This window comes from Lepisosteus oculatus, chromosome 10 (genome assembly GCF_040954835.1).
Source record: "Lepisosteus oculatus isolate fLepOcu1 chromosome 10, fLepOcu1.hap2, whole genome shotgun sequence".
NCBI classification, from domain to species: Eukaryota; Metazoa; Chordata; class Actinopteri; order Semionotiformes; family Lepisosteidae; genus Lepisosteus; species Lepisosteus oculatus.
Window position 1 is genome coordinate 11,073,758 of NC_090705.1, and position 21,274 is coordinate 11,095,031.

Genomic DNA, 21,274 nt, shown 5'->3' on the forward strand with positions numbered 1-21,274 from the left:
TATTACCTGACCATATCATTTGTAGGGTATGGGGCACAGTTGAGAAGGTAATTAATTTTGAAAGTATTGTGCAATCTACAGCTTCACCAATGTAATATAAAACTGTAATTGTGCAAATTACCACCCTTCAGTATGCGGCAGAGGATAGCAGAAGATGTTAATCAGTGTGTGATTAACACAAAAATGTAAATACTGTACCTGTCAACCCCTTAACGGTTCACACCACTGAGACCTGTACTGAAGAATTTGGGATTAGATAGGATTAGGGATTTATTCAAATGCAAATTGGGGTAGTCCTATTTAAAAGTGAAGTTGGGGATGGGGTTCATGGTCCTCCTTGTAGCTTTGCCCTGCTCAGAGGTGAGGGAGATGTCTCAGTATTCTCTCTATTATTCACATAGTCATGAATAACAACCAGATCACTTGACTGTAATTTTATCATTTAGCATTCTAAATATTATATCTGTTGCTTTTATTTTTTTGGTAGGTTTTCAGCTGAGGTTGAAAGATTGAGACTGATTTTTTTTTTAATTAAAGGTAGAAAGAATTCCATGTTCAGTATGAAAGTGTTTACAGGTAGTATGCAGGCTGAAGGTTCATAAGGTTCATTTGTTCTTCTAGAAATACAAGAAACCTTCCTCCTTTAGGGAATCTGTGACTCTTCATGAAGGAATAAAATGCCCTTTTGTTCCAAACATTTAACAAGAGAGCACCATCAATAAATTGTTCTGACAGGGATACAGAATGACGTTTTCTTCATGGCTGTGCTGTTTCTTGAAATCCTCTTTTCATCACTCTCTCATTTTGCAAGTCATGGCATTGATCACTAATGAACAAGAAGACCTTGTTTTTGGCAATATGAAGTGCCACTTCTCTGGATTTAATGAGGTCCTCACTTAAAGTCTCTTATTACTTAGTGTGTTAAATGTCTCTTCATTATGAATAGCTTTAAACAGGAAAGCCTTCAATTTTGTGAACTGCAAGTCCACTGGCTTACTACCATTCCTGTGAAACAACCATAGCTTTCAACAAGTGTTTATCTGAGGATCTCCAGGATATGGGGCTCTCCAGGCTTTAATGTCTTTGTGTACTGCAGTAAAATCTGTTTGGTTTCCTGTCATCTCTCCATTATACTCCCTCTTAGATTGTACAGATTCTCTTCTTCTTTAGACAGAAAATGAGAAGCAACGCTGGAAGCCAGTCTTGGTGGTTGTGACAGAGAAGGATCTTCTCCTGTACGACAGCATGCCAAGGATGAAAGAGGCCTGGTTCAGCCCTGCACACACTTACCCTTTGCTCGCGACAAGGTGTGATAGATCAGTCCCACAAGCCATGTTCACAGTATGAGCCGAGTAGCAGCATGAGTGATGTGTGTTACGTTGGGAAGTCCGGACATAATCTAACGTACGAAAGGAGTTCCCTTTCGGATGTGAGATCTAAAATGCAGGTAGTATTTGCTGTGGAGTGTTAAAGGTAGTATCACCCTATAGAGCAAGAGATGCTTGGGAGATTATGTTGAATATTTAAGATTTTAGAATTGTGTTATAACCAGTCTTGCTGAGATCATATAAATCTTAAGGATGAAGGAGACTGTGGTGGTGATAATGTTTTAAGTTTATTTAAGTAGAAGAATGGAGCCCTTCCAGCAGTTATTGCTCAGGTTAAATACCAGCTGTCAGCTCTACAAATCAGGCACAACATGGGCCTCAGGCTTGTTAGTCAACTGGTCCATGTTATACCTGTATTTTGGCACTTGACAAACCTTCAGGGGTGCTGGATCCATGTAATAAGAATTTCTACTATCAGTTAAATGGACCATCCAGACAGTTACTCTGGCACCTTAGCTGAAGGGTTTGAAGATAAGGCCATGTGCCAGAGGTATGGAATACTGTACATAACAGGTTTCTAAGCAGGGATGTACCGATTAGAATATAATGTTGACCGCTAGTTAGGCCAGTTACAAAAGTATGCTATTGGGACAAAGTTCAAAGAAGAAAAACAATCAGGAATTTTCTTTTATCATGAAAGTTTTGTTAAGGTGCTGCAGTATCTTGATGGCAAAAAATACAATTTGTATGTTTAATGAGCTCTGCTATCATTACATTTCATCAATTTACTAATTCAATCCAATATCACTATTGAGTGATGTAAAACATGTTATACAGACTGTCATGTTAACACCATAATTTAATGTAAGTAAATATGCCACAACAAATACTGTATATGCTATTTTGGACTGTCAGTGTCAGTTGTGAAGAATCTTTAGATTCTTTAGAATCTTTAGCAGGAGCTAACGTACAGTTTTTTTTACTTTTGATATCAGTTTAACATGACTTTATTGTCAAGTCAGCAATGCTCTTATAGCACTAAAAACAGGGAGTGTTCTCCTTTGGCTATTATTTCCTGGAAATTTCTACTTGTCTATCTTGTCCTATTTGATATTTTCGGCTCTGACAAAAGCTATTGTATCTCAGAATTTCTATAAACATTCCCATAAAAGCTATAGAGGCATATGTTCTATGTATTGACTGAGTTTTTAACCTTTACTATGTGCTTACATTCTTAGGCTTGTCCACTCTGGTCCTGACAAAGGGTCTCCTCAGCCAGGGCTGGAGCTCTCTTTTGCTACAAGGACTGGCACCAGACAGGGCATTGAATCTCATCTCTTCAGAGCAGAGACCGGCAAGGACTTGTCCATGTGGACGAGGCACATTGTCAATGGCTGCCACAATTCTGCTGAGCTCATTAGAGAGGTCACAACCAGTGAGTACCAACATACCGTAAAACCTTATAGCCACATCCTTGAAGATCTGAGTTTCTTACACATTATTTGTGTACTCTCAGCACTACTAGGGGTGTAGGGCAAACTTATATGAGGTGTAAAACAATTATGGAGCAGTTGCCCTTGATTGTGTTATTTGTGAATAGGTGATTGAGATTTGTGAAAATTTGACAGGTCAAAATTGATGTACTGTATGCTTCTGTAATGTAAACAAGGAAGAAGCAATGAATGTAAAGCTATGGAAGTCTATCAGAGTCACAATTTATTTGCGTTTAAACAAGAACCTTTTTGTGTTTATACAAGATAACATTGCAAGTTAAAAGGATATACTGCCCAGATCATTCACAATCGCACTGTGTGGTCACACTGGTTTTAAGAGTCTGTTTTAACAGTGGGATATTTTGTCATTTGTATTTCAGCATTTTATATTATGTATTGTGCCGTTGAGAAACAGTGTGTAACCTTATGAATGGAGACTATGAGCCTTATTTCAATAATGACCTCCTGGAAACTGTGAACAAATTCAACTTAGATGGATACAATGTTTGTCTGTATTGAATAAATTCTCAAAATGTAGAGAAACACATGTACTCAGGTGCTAGTATGTATATAACTAAATGTATTTACTGTATTTCCAGAACCACAATTCTGTTTCACTGTTTCCCTACAGTAATTGTTCAGACTCATTATGTTCCAAAAGTTGTTCGTCTAAAATTTCTGTATGGCAAAAACACAATTATGCTTGTGATAATAAGGCTGTGATTTTCACTGGGGGGAAGACAAAATGCTGTGAAATTGGTCTGCTCTTTGTTGTTACAAGAGGGCTTTCATTCTCTGAAAGGAACCCTTTTTTCTGGAACGCACATTTTCTGAGAAAGAACACTCTTTGTATGTTTGTCCCTGGTGGCCCTTACAAAGGCATGCCGGAGTCTAAATGGAACAATCATTAACCACTTTGCTTTTCTCTGCTGGTTTGCTGTGTAACCTGAAATGTTTTTCACTTGCCTTCAGCTTGCCCTTTAAAAGCAAGCAGGCACAATCAGTACATTGCTTTCAGGCTTTAGGAGCGCTCTATCATGTACTTTTATTATTTTGTTCCTAGCAAGGTGAAGTAAAAGACTATTAAGAAGTTTTTTGGAAAACCAGCCCTTTTTGTATGCCTCTCCCCCAAAACAAACATTGACATTACGCTTTTTAAAATTGCTTATAGCACCTCCCAAGCGATCCAAAATACTTTACGTACAGGAGGGGATCCACTTTAATGACCACCAAAGTGCAGCCCCCACTTCTGATGTGCTGCGGCCAATTTCAGCAGGTGGAGAAGTGAGAAATCTCTTCACCGATTGAGGGAATTTTACCTCTACCTAATTGTGTCATCCACCCACTCAAACCAACCTCCTGTAACGCATATCTTGGGAACATAAGTTTGAAAAAAAAAAACCCCAAATGGACCAGCTTTTGAGTCTGTGCTCCAGTGGTTTGGTGTTGTTTCAAGAAAGTTACTGGAGCTCATCTGGAACTTAGCCAGACTCAGGCTTGCTTTCACTCGTGGCAGGAAAAAAAAATCATTGCAAATAAGTGCCAAGGGTTGTAAATTACCATCAAGAAAAGTGGTTGTTATAGCAACGGAACCTGAACTGCCTTCTTTAAGGAGACTCCAATGTTTTGCCACTTGTGGTTGCGGTTGAAAGGAAAGGTTGTTTGTAACATACTGAAAGAGCCTGTGTGATAGTCGACCTTGGTGGGAATTCATAGATAGGCCTAAAAATCAAAAGCCACAGTTTGGGCAGCTTATTCAGACAGTGAAAAACATGACCCGAGGAGATGGAGGTTACAGTGGCACAGCAAAGTACTGCTGGCAAAACCGTTAGATTTATTAACACAGTAAATCATGAGACTGAGTTGTTATTCCAACTGTACCTCTTTCTTACCACCCCCTTTAAGTGTTATTTATACGTGTGTATGGTAGTGTGTTTGTGTAGTATGCCTTAAGGCTGTTTTTGAGTGTAATGCATCAAAGAGGCACTGTAAGAATTATTGCTATTTATTCTGGTTTTATTTTTAGTCATGTATTTTCTTGATTCTCATGTTTTATTTTTTTCCTTTACCATTTTTTTTCTGAGGCATTTTATCTTGATTTAAATGAAGAAGATGGTGACATATTCAGCATTCACAATGCCCAATTCATGTATACAATTTATTCAGTTTTCCATTTTGCTATAAAAAGTCAGGCTATCAGATTAAGAAAGAGTAAGAGTTTTCTTATTCTTGTTTGTATGGCTATATTTACTTATTTGCTTTTACCTTTGATTGACGGAATGTGGACAGTAAGGTGAAAATAATACTACAGTTGGTTAGTGTTTAAAATTAGCTATAACCCTGCTAGTTTAGACCGGAATGTGAACCTTAAGGAATATTTACAGCCCATCGTGAAGGCAGAGAATTACAGTATGTAATCTTTCTTGTGAAGTGGGAGCCATTTGTTTCAGACACCTTGAATATAGAACCAAGGATAATTCAGCAACTTAATTGAAAATATTCAAGAAATACTCCTCAAAATAAAATGTAGAGTTTCAGAACATCAGAAGAATCCCAAAATAAATATCCCCTGTTGTTTGATTTACTCAGCTCCTTGTTAGATTTCCTTCACTGAATTTCTGAACATGTATAACGTGTAATCTTAAAAACATCCATCAGTTAATTGTAAGAGATGCTGTGTGTTTGCCTAAAAGGTGCTGTCCTCTTCAGCTGTTACATAACACAGTGTACTGAAGTCATCTTTATAAACAGAAAAACAGAATAGGACTCTGTTAAGAAAAGCAAACAAGTAATGTAATTGAATTATCAATGCACAATTTGCAAAGCTCAGCTCTTTAACAGCCGGAGCAAATGTAATATAGATATTTGCTTTTCAGCACACTGATTCTCCAGCAACACAGGGGGGAAAAAAGCCCAACATATTAGATCATATTTAATGTGTACAGCAAGAGAGAACAGGAAAAATTATATCAGGCAGATCTGCAGAGCAGAGAAACCAGATAAGGACAGTATCAAAGTGTATAATGATTTTCAGCTATTGTCTGGAGCCTCGCCTGAAATTCTTAATAACAGTAGTAGTCCTAAAATGCAGCTGTAGTGGGGGAGCTATGTCCACTTTGGTTCACATCTTGCATATGGCTTTTGAACTGTGAATTTATAGCCATTTGTGGTGCTTATGTAAAGGCAGATTGGTCAGGGAAAAACATCAATACAGTTTTCCTCCTTGTGCCAAACTATTCCACATGAGTTCCCAGACCACAGACGAGTAGTTGACTAACATAACGGCTCTGCTTTGTTGTTGTCTGTTTTCAGGCTGCGTGTACAAGAACCAGGAGTGCCGCCTGACCATTCACTATGAGCAGGGCTTCTCTGTGTGTGCGGAGCTGGACAATGGCTCCTCATTAAAACCACTGTTTCGTTACCCCTTTGAGAAGCTGAAAATGTCCTCCGACGACGGCGTGAGGATGCTTTACTTAGATTTTGGTGGCAAGGAAGGTGACATTGTAAGTATTTGGCTCCCCTTTCCAGTTTGTTATTTTGTCAGATTCAGTTTGGGATTCATTTTGCGTATTATCTGCAAAAGAACGCCAAAATATTGAGATATTTTGGCAAATATTGGCAAACCACAAAATCATTCAGTAGACGAAACATATTTGAATTTATATTTAAACCTAGATTTAAAGATTTAAATATAACTTAAAACTAGAATCTATATTTAAAATATTTTTTAGAGAAACATTTGATTTTTGTGCATTATCAACAAAACGTATCCAGAAAAGCAATTTATTGTATGAAATGTGGGTTTAAAATGCTTCGCCAGGACCTATAAGCTGATTTTCAGAACACTCGTTTCAATATTTAATTGTCTTAAAGAAGTCTAATATTTTATAATGTGCTTGTGATAGTGGTAGTTTTAATAATGATGGTAATTGATAGTTTTTTATAATTGTTTAGAAAAGCAGATAGTATACCGAGAATAGATGCCACCAAAATAACTAGTTTGACACCACCAGACACAGTGCCTTGCAGAAATATTCAGATCCTGAAAAGTAATGATAGCACAAGTATTCAGACCTTTTAATGTGGTAAATCTAAATTGATGTCTGTACACAAAAATATGTAAATGGGCCACACAAGTAACCGAGTGACCTCTGTCTGTGTACAATAATACTATTAATAGCTGGAGGAGTTACAGAGCTCACTGGATGAAATGATAGAAAATATCCCAAAATTCTGGTCACTCCACAAAGGGGCATTATATTATAATACCATATATATAATATTATATGTATAATATTAGATTATAATATAATAGCATTATATGATATATTATTTAGCATTATATTATAATTCTGCTTCTGATAAATTTGGAAGCTTGTGAAATCTGATGAGAACGTATATAGAGCAAATTACTTGCAAATCTTAGAGGAAATCCTACTTCAGACTTCCAACTAGGATAAAAATTAGCCTTTACGCAAGGCAATGACCCAAGGCACAAGGCCAAAGCTACACTTGAGTGTCTTAAGAATAAGAAAGTGAATGTCCTTGAGTGGCCCAATAAAAGTCAAGGCTTGAATCCTATTGAGAATCTGTGAAAACACTGCTATCCATAAGCGATCTCCAGTTGAAGAATGGGTGAATATTGTACCAAACCAATGTGCAAAGTTGATAAAACGAAACCAAAAAGACCTGTAGCTGTAATTGCTGCCAAAGGTGGTTCCACCAAAATTCTGCATGTTTACAAAACCAACTCATATCAGTGTTTTCTTTTTAGTTTTGACATTTACAGTCGTTTACTGTAAGTTCTCTTATCCTTCAAAGTCTTTTGTTTGTGTATGTGCAAACATAATTTTGTAATTTCACCATAGGAGGTCTGTATATTTTTGCAAAGCACTGTACATGATGGGAACAAGGAAAGGTTAAACCAATACTAAAAAGTAGAAACAAGAAACAGTGTTTCAGCTGTTGAGCATTCTTCAGGTGAGAGCAGAAGGTGTGTATTTTCTTTCTGCTTTTCAGTGTGGGTTTAACCTTTATTTGCTCAGCTAAAGCCTAAGTCCACTGACCCAGCTCCCCTTTACAACTGTTAATGATATCCAGTTTGAATGTGGATTCAAATATGAATGCCACTTGGGGATTTATTTATCTTCTTGTATATTTTTTCAGCAGCTGGACCTTCATTCTTGTCCGAAGCCCATCGTTTTCATCCTTCATTCCTTCCTCTCAGCAAAGATTGCAAGGCTTGGCTTAGTAGCATGAAAGAGAGCCAATGTGGACTGTTGTCTCATCAGAGTAACTGTGAAGTAAAGTACATCGCTTGGGAAATGAAAGGCTCAAAGTCACTGCATACCAAACAACTGATCTCCGGTGGTGTCGTAACATCTACAATTCAAATGCCCACAATTCAAAATGGATTGTGTTCCAAACATTAATACTTAAAAATCTATTCAAAGAAAACAAATACAACACACAAACATTGTTCACATTGAAAATTTTCTTTATTGCTTGAAAAGTATTTCTTAAAAGAAGACGTCTTTATGGTCTATCACCATGTCAAAGGAAGGAAATTGTAACACTAGTCAGTTCTACTGGAATTATTTTTTAGCAATCATTCTGCTATGACACGTTTTTGGTCAATTTTGAGCACTAACCGTAATTTGTGATACTAGTGAGGCTAAAAACGAATTTAACTTTGTATGCTATCTCAAGCTTCAGCAAACAATTGTTACATTATCGGCAGCTAATATGAAACAAGAAGGTAATTTTTTTCTTTATTAATACGCTTAAATTATAATTGAAAGATTTATGTTTTCCACCTATTTACTGTGTTTCCTAGAGAACTGCACCGGCTTATATGTACTGTAAAGAATAATATAGCTCAGTTTTAGTTTAATTAAAGTTAACCTCTTGTGCTACCCCTTTACCAAGAAGCCTTTGTGACTGAGAATCTTCTTTTTCCAGTCTCCGGAAAGAGCCAGCATTGTTCTGGCACAGGTAAGGGGTGCACGCAGGTAAGGGGTGCACGCTGTATCTGAATTTCTGAAAGTCCTGTGTTAGAAAGCTTCTGTGAAATTGTAAATATTCCACTAGCAGGATATAAGCTCGTTCTTTCCAATTAAAAGGGGGAATCATGACAATTTACTCTTTCATTTAAAAAGCAGTCCAAAGTCAGCCATGCATGTTCTGGTGTGAACTACCCCATGTTGTTCATGAGAAATGTACAAGGAAAAGCCACAGTTAGGAAAGGACAAAAGGATGTTGAACATCTTCGCTGCACCAACCAAGTTTTAAATGTTAGCTTGTCATGTGATGGCTTCCCCAGCACTTTAAAAGCATCATGCATATGTTCTGCAGTTGCTATAGTAATGACTGAAATAACTTTGGCCAATTAAAGAATTTCATGTTAATTAGAAGGTAGTTACTACTGAAAGTTTTATGAATCTTTGTTAATGTGCCATTTCATCAAAGGATTTGAAAAGAAACAAATGATGCAGTTTATGAGAGATTTATTGTTTATGTACATTTGAACGCTTGGGAAGGTTTCTTGGTAATCAGCAATTACTGTTGGCAGCCAGTTGAGTTTGTTGTGGGGAGCAGGTGTTGGCAATACTCTGTACCAGTTTTGGGAGCCATTACTGGTCCAGAACCTTAACCACAGTGGGAATTGCAATGGATCTTGGGTGTTTGATTTACCTGCGCTCTCACCAGAGTGTGTCTCTAGCCGTAGTCGTGAGGACCTGATGTATCTGATTCAGCTTCATGCACTTGTCTGACAGTGCCTATTGTGTATGTGATGTCAACACACACCGCAAACAGGCCGAAATCAAGCACTAAGATAAACACTTGAAAGCACAATAAAATGTGTATAGCATTTAAAATGAACACAAATGTGCCTTTCAGCTTTCAGCCTTGATTCAAGTTTCCAAAAGAAGTCCACAGCCTGCTGGTGCCCATCAACGTCTAATGAGTGTGACTATTAAACATGCGTAATATGTCATGGCTGACACAGTACCCTACACCTCTCACCCCTGAGCATTGACGTGTGCTGTTTTTACACACGGTTTTATTAAACTGAAATCAAGAAGAGTTTTCCCCATACACTAAAGTGGTGCAATTTTATTTACAACTCAAGATGTGTGGTGAGATTTAAGTAGCAACATAGCTTCTTCATCAAATGAAGGCAAAGGCCACCACCTTAAGCAGTCCCTTCAGTTGTATCAGTAATTTAGCATTACTTTCCTTTCAGTGGTAGCTGAATCATGATGTCTTTATAGCTAGAAACTACATAAATACAACATGCGTATCCCACCTGTGCAGCAATGGAATGGTAAACAATACACATTATTATGGTGAACAGTGTTTCCATCTGTAAAAGTTTAAACCAAGGGTTTTCAATCCTGGTTCTGGAGGACTGTTGTGTTTGCAAGTTTGCCAGTTCTCTTTAGAGCACCGGCACTTCGAGCTCCAGGAAGCTGTTAAACTGCTCAGGTTGAGACAAAAGGAAGCTGATTCAGGTTAAGGACCTGGTTCGGCTTAACAGCTTTTCTCAACTCATCAGGTGCTGGGTCTCTGGTGGACCTGAAATCACACTAGCGCCTCAGGACCAGGACTGGGGAGCCTTGTTGTAACTACTTCCAGTGAATTCCTTACAGATTCCTGGATTGTACAATGGAATTAGATTCTTTAAAGTGTTACAGAAAATGTTTTACATAAGGTATGATAGCTTCTTTTCCAGCAATAGTGCCATGTAATGGGTTTCTTTCCATACAGCAACACTAAATTGTTGTATATGTCATGATCAACCAGCCAGCTCTTTGGCCTGTTAAAAATCAATGCATAATCATGCTTAAATCTCCTGTTGTATAAAAAAAAAGATCTTAGTTTTTGAATTGCAACCACTTGAATGTAAATTATAGCTGACAGGTTTTAAGATTTACTGTGTAAAACTAACGCTACTGTCATAGATTTGTTGATCAAATTAGTTTTTTAAAATAAAACTAAACATTGTTATCCATTGACTGCTGTGGTTTAAACATACTCTTTTTGCCTTTTCCTTGTCTAAAAAATGATCTGTGGGCAAACATTTCTGCACTGTATATCTTGAACCTGGTAGCATCTATTAAAGAGGTACTATATGAAGGAAAAAGGGGGAGACCATTTGGAGGGTTACCAGGTGTCACTTATCAAGTGCGATATGCATGGGAATGTCATCTTGAGCTAAACTCCTTAAAAATGTCACAGACTGCACAAATCTCTCTCCTGGGAAGTAAAAGAAGGTTGCAAGGGAAACCATTCTTTGCGACTTGTTGCTGCCCCTGTCCCCCTTATTTTGATTGATTTTGAATTTTACTCTTCAGGAGTCAAATGTTGGCTGTCCTGTCATTCAGCCCATATTGCTTCTTGAGGGATTGTGCAGTGTCACCTTCAGTTATGTGGCTTCTTGTTTTCTGCCTTGATAAAAAGGAGTCATCTAGGCTTCCAAGTGGCTCACATAGTAAAGGTGCCCCATCTGCAAGGAGACTAAGCTCTCTGGTGCAGATGTTACTAGCTGACAGAGATTGGGATTTCCCAAGCGGCAGGACATACAGTAATTGTCTCATTGACACCAGGGGATTTACTCAACCAGGCCACTCTGAGCTCCCAGCAAAATACCAACCCCTATGAATCCCCATGTGCCTGCAGTCTTGCTGTAAAGTCAGTAAGGGATACACCTCCCCGTTCTGCACCTCCAGGTCTTTGGAGAGGTCAAAAGATGAAAGGCTGAATTCGGGAGCAGGCTGGAGAAACCTGTGCATTTCCACATCCTCCTTATGTGTGTACAGAGGTTGTCACTGTGAGCAGTGTGATGGCAGTAAAATAATGAGCATTTAAAAAAAAACAACAACAAAGGAGTCATTAACCATGTCAACCATTATATTCTGTCTGCTTCTGTTGCCTCATACCTCCTTGTCACTTTATGTTCTTAGACAAAAAAATCTTACACGAAAGGTGCTCTTTTACATTTATTAGCTATTCAGTGCAGTGTGTATCTGGAAAGTGGGCAGGAAAATCATTTCTTGATCCTATTCCAGGAAAACAGATGGTTCAAATGTTTGCTTTTGCTTGCCAAAATAACAATGTTGGAGACATTTGGTGACTGGAATAGTGTATAAGTTCATGTCAATAAAAGGTGACATTCTGATTAAATTTTGCGTTTACTGAATATATTGCCTGATAAACAGCCCCCTTTATGCCCTCTGAGATCAGGAATAAGGACAAAGCTCCTTTGTTTGACTGGAGGGCAAGCAAATGTTGGCACTCTCTACCAAATTCATTCTCTCACAGCCTACACTGCAATATGAATACACAAATAAGAGAATAACATAATAACTGTTACCATGCAGACATTCTTCAGACCTTTTTTGTTTGTTGCTGCCTTTTGTTCATTGTCTGACATAATTAAGAGGACTAAAACTCTTAATTGACACAAGTATACCAAGTCTGTCTTGTTACTGCTAATCTTGCTGAAGCTGGTGTGATGGTGTTGTGACATGAATCACTTGATACAAGGAGATGATTCCCTCTTGCCCCGTTTTGTGGATACTTAATCCTCAGGGTTTGAATTTGGGGCCTTGGATTCACCTTACAACTCTCAATACCCTGTGTGCCTATTTCACAGTTGAGTGCTCTCCATGTAATTGAAAGAATGTTTGTTTCATATTCTGCTGAAAGATGAGTGGGAAATCGTTTTCAACTAAGTTGCTGAATTTTCATTGTAGATAAAGGAAACAGAAAACTGCAATTGCCTGACACAGTGAGTTATATACGAAGTGAAATCGAAATTACCACTGGCAGATGTTTGCATTTCTCCAGATTTCAAGAGTTGCCAGATTTTTGCCATTCTTGAGATAATTTGTGATGGAATCATAGCCAATTGTCACATACTGTGAAATGCATACATACTGTATGAACTTGGTGCCTTAACTCTCCAAGGTGTGGATATTCTGAAAGAAATAAGTTTTTGTGTTTTACTTGGAACACATCCCTTAATACTCCCTCTGGTGTTTTCCTTACAGTGGTAGCCTCCTAGAATCAAATAACCTGCTTTTATGTGGGTACTTATATAGCACTTTTCTGGACACTCCACTCAAAACACTTTCCAGGTAATGGGGACTCCCCTCCACCACCACAAAAGTGCAGCCCGACCTGTACCACCAGTATGCTCCCCACACTCCAGCTATCAGTGGAGAGGAGAACGGAGTGAGGAAGCCAGTTCATAGATGGGGATTATTAGGAGGCCATGATTGGTAAGGGACAATGGGAAATTTGTCCAGGATGGCCTGGGTAACACCCCTACTCTTTTCAAGAAACACTTTGGGATTTTTAAATGACCACAGAGAGTCGGGACCTTGGTTTTACATCTCATCCGAAGGACGGCGCCTTTTTACAATATAGTGTCCCCGTCACTGTACTGGGGCATTGGAATGCACACAGGCTACAGGGAGAGCACCCCCTACTGGCTCCGCTAACACCTTATCCAGCAGCAACCTTATTTTCTCCCAGGAGGTCTCGCATCCAGGTACTGACCAGGCTCACACCTGCTGAGGTTCAGTGGGCTGCCAGTCGTGAATTGCAGGGTGATATGCCTGCTGGCCCCATTAGCAGATAGATGTATGTCGAGTATCCATCTATCATCAGAAACTTGTTAATTCCTGGTAAATGTTGAGGCAAACTGCAGCCTGTCCCTGAAGCACAGGGTGCAATACATCACTGAATAATTGATAGGAAAAACATTAGAGAAGGCTGAGATTGTTGGTCATGTCACAGAACATCATTCATTGACAACCAGTTTCTAATTTCACCTACTGTACCATAAACAAAAACACAAAAATGTGTCTTTTGGCACGTAGAAGCATGAGTTGATAAAACACCATACAAAGGCTGGTTTTCAGTGGATGGCAAAGGTCATATTTCTTACAGGTTACATGACTGTACAGTATACACATGGATAAACCCTAGTTTTATATATTAATTCACAAACGCATAGATATTTCAGATGTATTCCACCCTTACAAATGCTTACAATTAACAGCATTTGTTCCAAAACAGTGAATCCTGCTTTTCCAGAATCATAAATTAATTGCTTTGGTTCTTTGTTTTATTTTCTATTTCCATTTTAGCCTTTTAGACAAAATGAAAGGACCTTAAGAATTCCTCTTGAATGTTTCTCATGCCTCAACATCTTGCTGTGGAGTTTTCTCAAAAATTGCACTACTGGGAAAGGGGTAAAAGGCTAAGAATCATAACTCAGGGACTTTTGTCCCGTTTATAATGTACATTTGTAGTTAATGTGAAAGACGTTTTTGATTCCCTTATGGCTAAAGAAGTGCTATTTAGTTCTCTGAATGGAACATATTGTATGTGTATTTATAATCCAACAGTTCAGTTGTTAAACCCATCATTTGGAACTATCTAGGACTTCTTCAAACAAAGCATGCTAAAGTAGTAGTGGTATTTTTATGGTTACAGATTGTCCTTAAAGCGCAGTGAATGACTGTTGGTTCTTACTATTGAGTACATTTAAAATATAAGAAAAGTTCCTTTCATTCTTACAAAAAATGTGATGGTAAAGTTTATATTGTTTGTAATATATCAAGAAATTATATTAATATATATTATAGTTATCATGGCAAATATGTCAAAGATGTCAGAGATTAATATGTACTGCAAATAATAATTCAGGTATTTCTCGCATGCTCCTAATTTGCATCTCTGTGTGCTTGCTTACAAAATAAATCTACAGTATGTATGTCTAGAAAACATCCATAATAAAATGGTGTCAACAATTTATCATCCTGAAAATTCAATAAATAAAACTATTTAAACAAGTCTAGAATTAGCAAGTACAAACTGATGCATTCATTTTTTTAACTTAATTTTATTCAAAACAGAAATGTTCAAACTGAACACTTTAAAGGATAAGAGAAGTTACAGTAAATGTCAGCAAAAACTAAAATCGGAAAAAAATAGTTTCATGAGTATTCAGACTCATGAACGTGATATTTGGTGAAAGCACCTTTGGCAGCAATTACAACTGCAGGTCTCTTACCAACTTTGCACTCCAAGGTTGTGTCTTTTTTATCCGAATAAGAATCTACTTTATTGTCCACATACAGTATAATGCGAATTTCCCTTTGGCCTCACTGAGACACCAAATGGAGAATACAGTACATAAAAAATACAACAGATTTTACAAGGTGTAAACAATCAATGCAACATAAACCACAATAAAAAACAGTCCAAAAATACCAAAATTCAGATGTGACATGCATATAAATGTTGCCAATCCAGTTTCTTAAAAATGTTTTTGTAGCCTTTAGTACTCTAAAACATCACTGGTAGAGTAGTGAGTGTGAGGCATCATTTACTATTAACATTGCTTTTCTGCAAACACTCCTAGTATGCAAGTGTGTTGACTGGTTCTGTTTCTGACCAATAATTTTGCTGCCCATGCTTACAATTCTTGAGAGTTTAACTGTACCCTTAATATCATTTTAAGTAGAGAGGTTAAAAGAGAGCAAATTCTGTACCAGACCTGTGTAGGCCAACTGTGTTTGCTTACATCAAAGCTTCGCAACCTTCTCAAGGTCATTTGGAAAAAATCTCTAGAAATGAATAAACTAATAAAAGCAAACACAATGACAGTTTTGTTACTTTACATACATTTCTTAATCAGTACCTTCAACTAGTCTCAAACGCATATTGTCACCGCTGTGTTGAAAACGTCTGTAACAGAGAAGGGCAATCCTATTGTATTGTGCTAAATGAAGGTTTTTAAAAAGGACAAAAGACTCCTTGAAACTCCTGTGCCTTTAATGTTATCTTACATTTTAATTACTGTAATTAAGATCTAAATGAAAAAGAAATTGTACCCCACTTAGCTGTACAGTGTGCTGGGAACATATCTTAAACTGTCTTTCAATGTTGATCTATGCCATTGGTTTTACTGCTTGAAGAATAAATAAGAAAAATGTACATAAGTAATTTTCTACTATTAAAATATGTAAAAGCTTGTGGTCTTTTTAGTTTTCAAAGTTTTCAAAAGAAAGCCACCAGTGCATCATAATTATAAAGCTTTAATAAAGAGTGTAAGCTAACAGTTCAAATAAAATGTAAGCATAAAATTACTTTTTGTGAGTTTTCATCTCAATAACATTTATTTAATTTTAGTCAACGATGAAACATTAACAAAACTGATCACTGGAAAGATTTGTACAACAGCTAGGAATCGGAAAACTTTAGCACAATGCTAAAATATACAGAAATAAAGTAGAAAGAAAAAAACAGGAATAAAACAATGCATATTGCACATCCAGATAATTATTTTATGGAACATACAATAGTCTTTTCCTATACAGAAAACACGTCTGTAACTACACAAAAGTACATTCCTAGAAACACATTGTCACTGGTATCAATGCCATTCATAAATGCTTACACCTAAAAATAGAGATTTTCTAATAATTTAAAAACCTACAGAAATCAGTATACAAGTGTTAGTAATGCATCCTGTCAGCTCCTGCTAATGCTATATTTAAGTAGGACAACACACTGCAAAAAGCACCGTCCACCACATGTATATCAAGGAAAGTTGTGTAACACGGAAACCACAAAGGGATTAGTGGTTTTCAAGTATAATGTGCAAAAACAAATGATCCAAATCATGAAAGGTGGGATGAGCTTTCCATCTATTTTTAGTTACTAGTGGCTCATTATTTCTTTGAAGCTTTTTCCAGGATCCAGTCAATTACCTGTAGTACAAACAATAAAAAAAACAAGTAAATTGCAGTGAAAATATAAATCATTTTTTTGTTTTCTTCTTATGATGCTCATGCTCACTTGAACCACAGTCAACCTTCTAAAACGCAGTCTTCACACACATATAGAAACATTGAAAACATCCGTCCATTTTCTAACGGTTTCACCCAATAAAGGTTCGAAGCAGGAGTCGGAGTCCATCCCAGCAAGCAATGGGTGCAAGGCAGGATACACCCTGGACAGGATGTCAATCCATCATGAGGCATGCACACGGACACAAACACACCCACACAAACACCAGGACCAATTTTCAGAGAAGCCAATTAACCTACCAGCAAGTGTGTCGACTGTGAGAGGACATGGAGACATGCGAGAAAACATGGCTTCAAAAAATTATTTATTTTTGACAACTTTTTAGTTACCATTGCTTACATATCCTTTAAGATGTGCTTGACCATCTTTAATAAAACGCTGTAATTATAACTGCTTCTAATCAGCTTGTATAGATTTGGGAAAACTGACACCAGAATTGATCAGAGGTTCCTCTTTTAATCCCCCAGAATTTCCTCTCTTGCATACCTTTCCATTTCTTACAAAAATGTGACATTTGCTTCAATGCTTCTTACTAGCATTGTTAAATGTCATTTAAAGTAGCTTTTTGGAGTAGCTTCTCTCGTACACTTGCGAGATGTTAGATTTTGCTCCATTGGAAACAAGCGGTTGCACTGGCCTTCACTCTCTGGGCAAGGGATATGATGGACTTTCTCCACCTTGAAAAAATTAGGTTTTCCCTCTGTGGCTCCACTGCAAAATTTTATTCTGCCTGTTGGCCCTTTTTAAATTTCTTGAAGAACCTGCAGCTCAGCCCAGTCATATGAAAGACCTTGAAGTCTATGACTTCCCTCTTCTGTTCTTTCACTACCTTTTTTTTCTTTTTCTCTTTTTCCTTTGCTTATCTCTCTCTTATCTTTGGTTTCCTTTTTTTCTACTCCTTTATTCCTGTTTTTATATTATTTTTGGATGAATACAGTTTGTATAGGTACCAAGTCTTTCATGCCATGATGATCGTTCACATTTATTCATTATTGTCTATGCTACCATGTAATATTCTTTCTTTTCCCTGAAAAAACAATAAACAAACTGAACATAAAGTAGTTTTGTGAATGGTATTTAGACGTCAGAGGTTTGGCAGGGGTTAACAACCACATATTATATTTTCCTTTCTGCAGCGTGAAAGGTCTCCAGGGGGCACAGCTCAACCAAACCTTTAATTTCAACTCCTTTGTTTCTCAGCCACTTTGGTTGAATTCTGACACTCCCAGACACTTTAAAAAAGACTGGTCTCTCATACAAATAGCAAAATCTATATTAGCAAAGTTAACAGTTTACTCACAAGTTTATTATAGAAAACATTTTACAATAGTCACTTTTTTGGAGGTTTTTGTGGGAATTAATCATTATTGGAGATGATTTCAGAAATAAAATGTGGGTTGGGCTGCCTTGGCCATATCACAAAGATGCATCATGTATGAAATCAATCAGCAAAAACCACAGGCATGCCTTGCGGCATTCCCTCGCTGATATAAATGTGTGCACATTTTTTTTTTGCTAATTTACCTGCTTTGCGTTATTATTTGCAGCTTTTTTCATTTCCTCATGGAGACCACGGGAGGTTTTCAGGTCCTGTTTAAAACAAATCAAAACCGATCTTGCATGCATAACTAACAACGAATCTGAAAACCACTTTTAATCCTAGTAATCAATGTCATGGTATTGTGAGGAAGAGCTGTTTAAATGTTAATCTGTGTGTACTTTGAAATACTATCTTTGATGTGCAAACATTTTTACGCCACTCTAACCCTGTCACATACTGTATATGTCAGTAACATTCTGTAAGAGTTAATTTAAACAAAGGATTAAGGTATTTGCATTCAAACTTTATGTTGGCTTGCATGGTTTGATAGCTTCCCTTACATGTACTAACCACCGGTGTCTGTTTGTACCATTAAGCATACTACTGTACACAGCATATATTAATTCACTTGAGTTTTATGGATAAAGAATTTGAGAATGTTTCATCTGACTTTAGAAACTCTAGCTGTTAAAATAAAATAAAAAAAACTATTCACAAACCTTCAGGTAAAACTTTGATATTTCAAAAAGGCGTTGGCTGCAGGCTTCAAAACTCTCATGGTCCTCTCTAATCCCATGATGACTCAGTGTTTTTGCAACGACCTCTTTCAGCATCTAGAACAAAAACGTGGACTTAAAGATATGTCCTTAAGTCTTCAGACACCTTAGTGTTCAGATTTTCTCTTCTTTACATGTCATCATAGTAAACAACTTGAAAAACATTTTTAAACAGGCAGATACTGACCTGAGTAGACAGGACTCTTTTCCCCAATTCCCTTCAGCCACACATATCCATAATAAAAATGAAAGTGCTTCCTTGCCTGAATTTATTGAAATATATCATTCTTTCTCTCCTGTTAGGCTATTGGGATAGACTGCTTTCTAGAATTACAGAACTCATAAGGCAAGGGATAAGAAAGCAAATGAAATTCTCAATTCAATACAAAATCACAGAAAACATGGCATGCTCCTGTTTTCCACCATCACGAATTTCTTACAGACGATTCTCCTCTCTTTTTCCCCGATTGGAGTGATAAAGGACATCACTGTGATAAGAGATTCAATAAGACTAGCCATCACTTGTCACAAGACTTGGAATCCAGGTTCCTCTTTCTTTTTGCACTTACATTGTGCAAAGTATGCTTAGGCCGTACCTAGGAAGTGAGGCCATCTATGCACCCAATGTGTAATACAGTATGTTTAAACTTTCGGGCAAAACTAATGGATTGGTTACCTATTTGTATAGCATAATACATATACAGGAAACTACTGGAATGGTCACTATCAGGAATATGGACTTGAATGTCAAAAACAATAGTTGGGATAATGTAAATTCTTCTTTCAAAAATCTTAATCCAAATATTCACATACAGTAACATTCTGTCACAATGTATGTGATGTCTCAAAGACGATAGCTGCATGCTTTGAAATAGTATTTTAAAAGAGAAAACATTCTATGCAACTCAGAACCCTTTTACAAATACATCACTATGAAGCTAGATTCTCATCTCTTACATACACTTACTCTTATGCAGTCCTACATCTGGGGGTGCTGTATCCAGAGGCGGTTAAGCTCTGGAAGGGGTTATCTTTTCATAATTGTCCATTACTGTACGTAGGGATAATTTTTGTTCTCTCCTGTACTGTTACTAGATGATGACTCTGATCTTGGCCTCTCCCAGCAGCAGAAAATAATCTGGATGAATGGTTTGACTGTGGTTAAAAAGATGCTGGGGATGTTTTGAGAGCCCTTGCACTCCATCCCCTGGCATTACTGAATCCGGACCTATTGGGTTTATTGTGCTTTCCACTGCTCAGAACCATGGTGTGAGGCCCAGACTTCTGCTGTTTGTTTTTGTATTGTACAGTATATGGTTGGAAAGAAGAAATACATGGTACATCTAAATGTAAAGTGAAAGATTGTGTTATATAATTTAGAAGTAAGTGTTGTGACCACAATGCACTTTTTACCACTAATACATTTACATGTCAGACTGTGTGATGGAAGTGATTGTGAGGTTTATTTTTATTTCCAGATGAAACTACTCAATTGAAGCTTGCGTTTCTTCATTTTTGTTAGTGGTTTTATGTAAATCTTAGCTTAGGACATGTCATTGCGGAACTATAGCACAGTCGTCATGATTTCTGATTAGACCAATAGCAAGTTTATTACATGCTACACTAGCTGGTACACCTCTTCGCACATCTGCTTCTTTGTGAAGATGTGCGTCATGAAGACAGCATTGCATTGTCTGGGAAAGAACAGGATTCAAAGCTGTGCACTGCAAACTATGTTGATCTCTGTTATTACACAGTGAATCACAGTATTAAATTTCCTGAGACAAGGGGTTCCTTACCCGAACATGCTTCTGTGACCGTGACTCTTTTGTGGGCTGTGCCGTCGCCTGGCCCTGGGTCTTTCCCTGACTCTGACATTCTCTGCCCGTGCTGGGACTGCGCTTGAGGGGAGCCGAGGCAATCGACACAGATCTCTGAGGCTGATCTCTCAGAGAGCGGGCAGCGGCGCGGTGTCCACTGCTGCCACCGGGATGAGAAAGAAGGGAGTTGCTGCTTTCTGATTTAGGCAGCCTGCAGTGGAAATGAAAGTTGCATCATGCAGTTTATTGTTTATTGTTTAATGCTGACTGCTAAAAAAAGGGAAGAATACATGTGCTACAGTAGCTGGGTTAATATATGGAGTCATGTCACTTTAAAAAGTGCAGCCCCAACACATTAATGAAACTCCTGCAGAACAATCAAGCACATGAAAGCATAGTAGTTCAGGTGGGTAGCTGCGTCAGCATGCGTAGGCTGCAAAGGAACAAGTAATAGGTTTATTCAATGCTGAAAAAAAGAATAAAGAGAACACAACGTTTCGGCCGTGGAGCCTTCTTCAGGTGTGAGCTGAAGCAGGCTCCTCACACCTGAAGAAGGCTCCACGGCCGAAACGTTGTGTTCTCTTTCTTCTTTTTTTTCAGCATGGAATAAACCATTACTTGTTCCTTCACAGGAAAGCATAAGCAA

At 37.6% G+C, this 21,274-nt stretch overlaps 2 protein-coding genes across 2 annotated transcripts in view; one reads left to right on the plus strand and one right to left on the minus strand.

Moving 5' to 3' along the window:
- The window catches only part of sntb1 (syntrophin, basic 1), a 45,045-nt gene extending 33,038 nt beyond the window's left edge, over positions 1 to 12,007 (plus strand). The window contains exons 4-7 of the mRNA XM_015358126.2: positions 1,171 to 1,307; positions 2,567 to 2,763; positions 6,134 to 6,324; positions 7,988 to 12,007. Coding sequence (XP_015213612.1) covers positions 1,171 to 1,307; positions 2,567 to 2,763; positions 6,134 to 6,324; positions 7,988 to 8,080 — 618 coding nt within the window. The 3' untranslated portion in view covers positions 8,081 to 12,007. The remainder of the gene's footprint in view (positions 1 to 1,170; positions 1,308 to 2,566; positions 2,764 to 6,133; positions 6,325 to 7,987) is intronic.
- A 3,648-nt stretch (positions 12,008 to 15,655) lies between these two features.
- The window catches only part of mtbp (MDM2 binding protein), a 34,815-nt gene continuing 29,196 nt past the window's right edge, over positions 15,656 to 21,274 (minus strand). The window contains exons 19-22 of the mRNA XM_069194909.1: positions 20,608 to 20,839; positions 18,752 to 18,865; positions 18,236 to 18,301; positions 15,656 to 16,611 (exon numbers count right to left, since the gene is read on the minus strand). Coding sequence (XP_069051010.1) covers positions 16,573 to 16,611; positions 18,236 to 18,301; positions 18,752 to 18,865; positions 20,608 to 20,839 — 451 coding nt within the window. The 3' untranslated portion in view covers positions 15,656 to 16,572. The remainder of the gene's footprint in view (positions 16,612 to 18,235; positions 18,302 to 18,751; positions 18,866 to 20,607; positions 20,840 to 21,274) is intronic.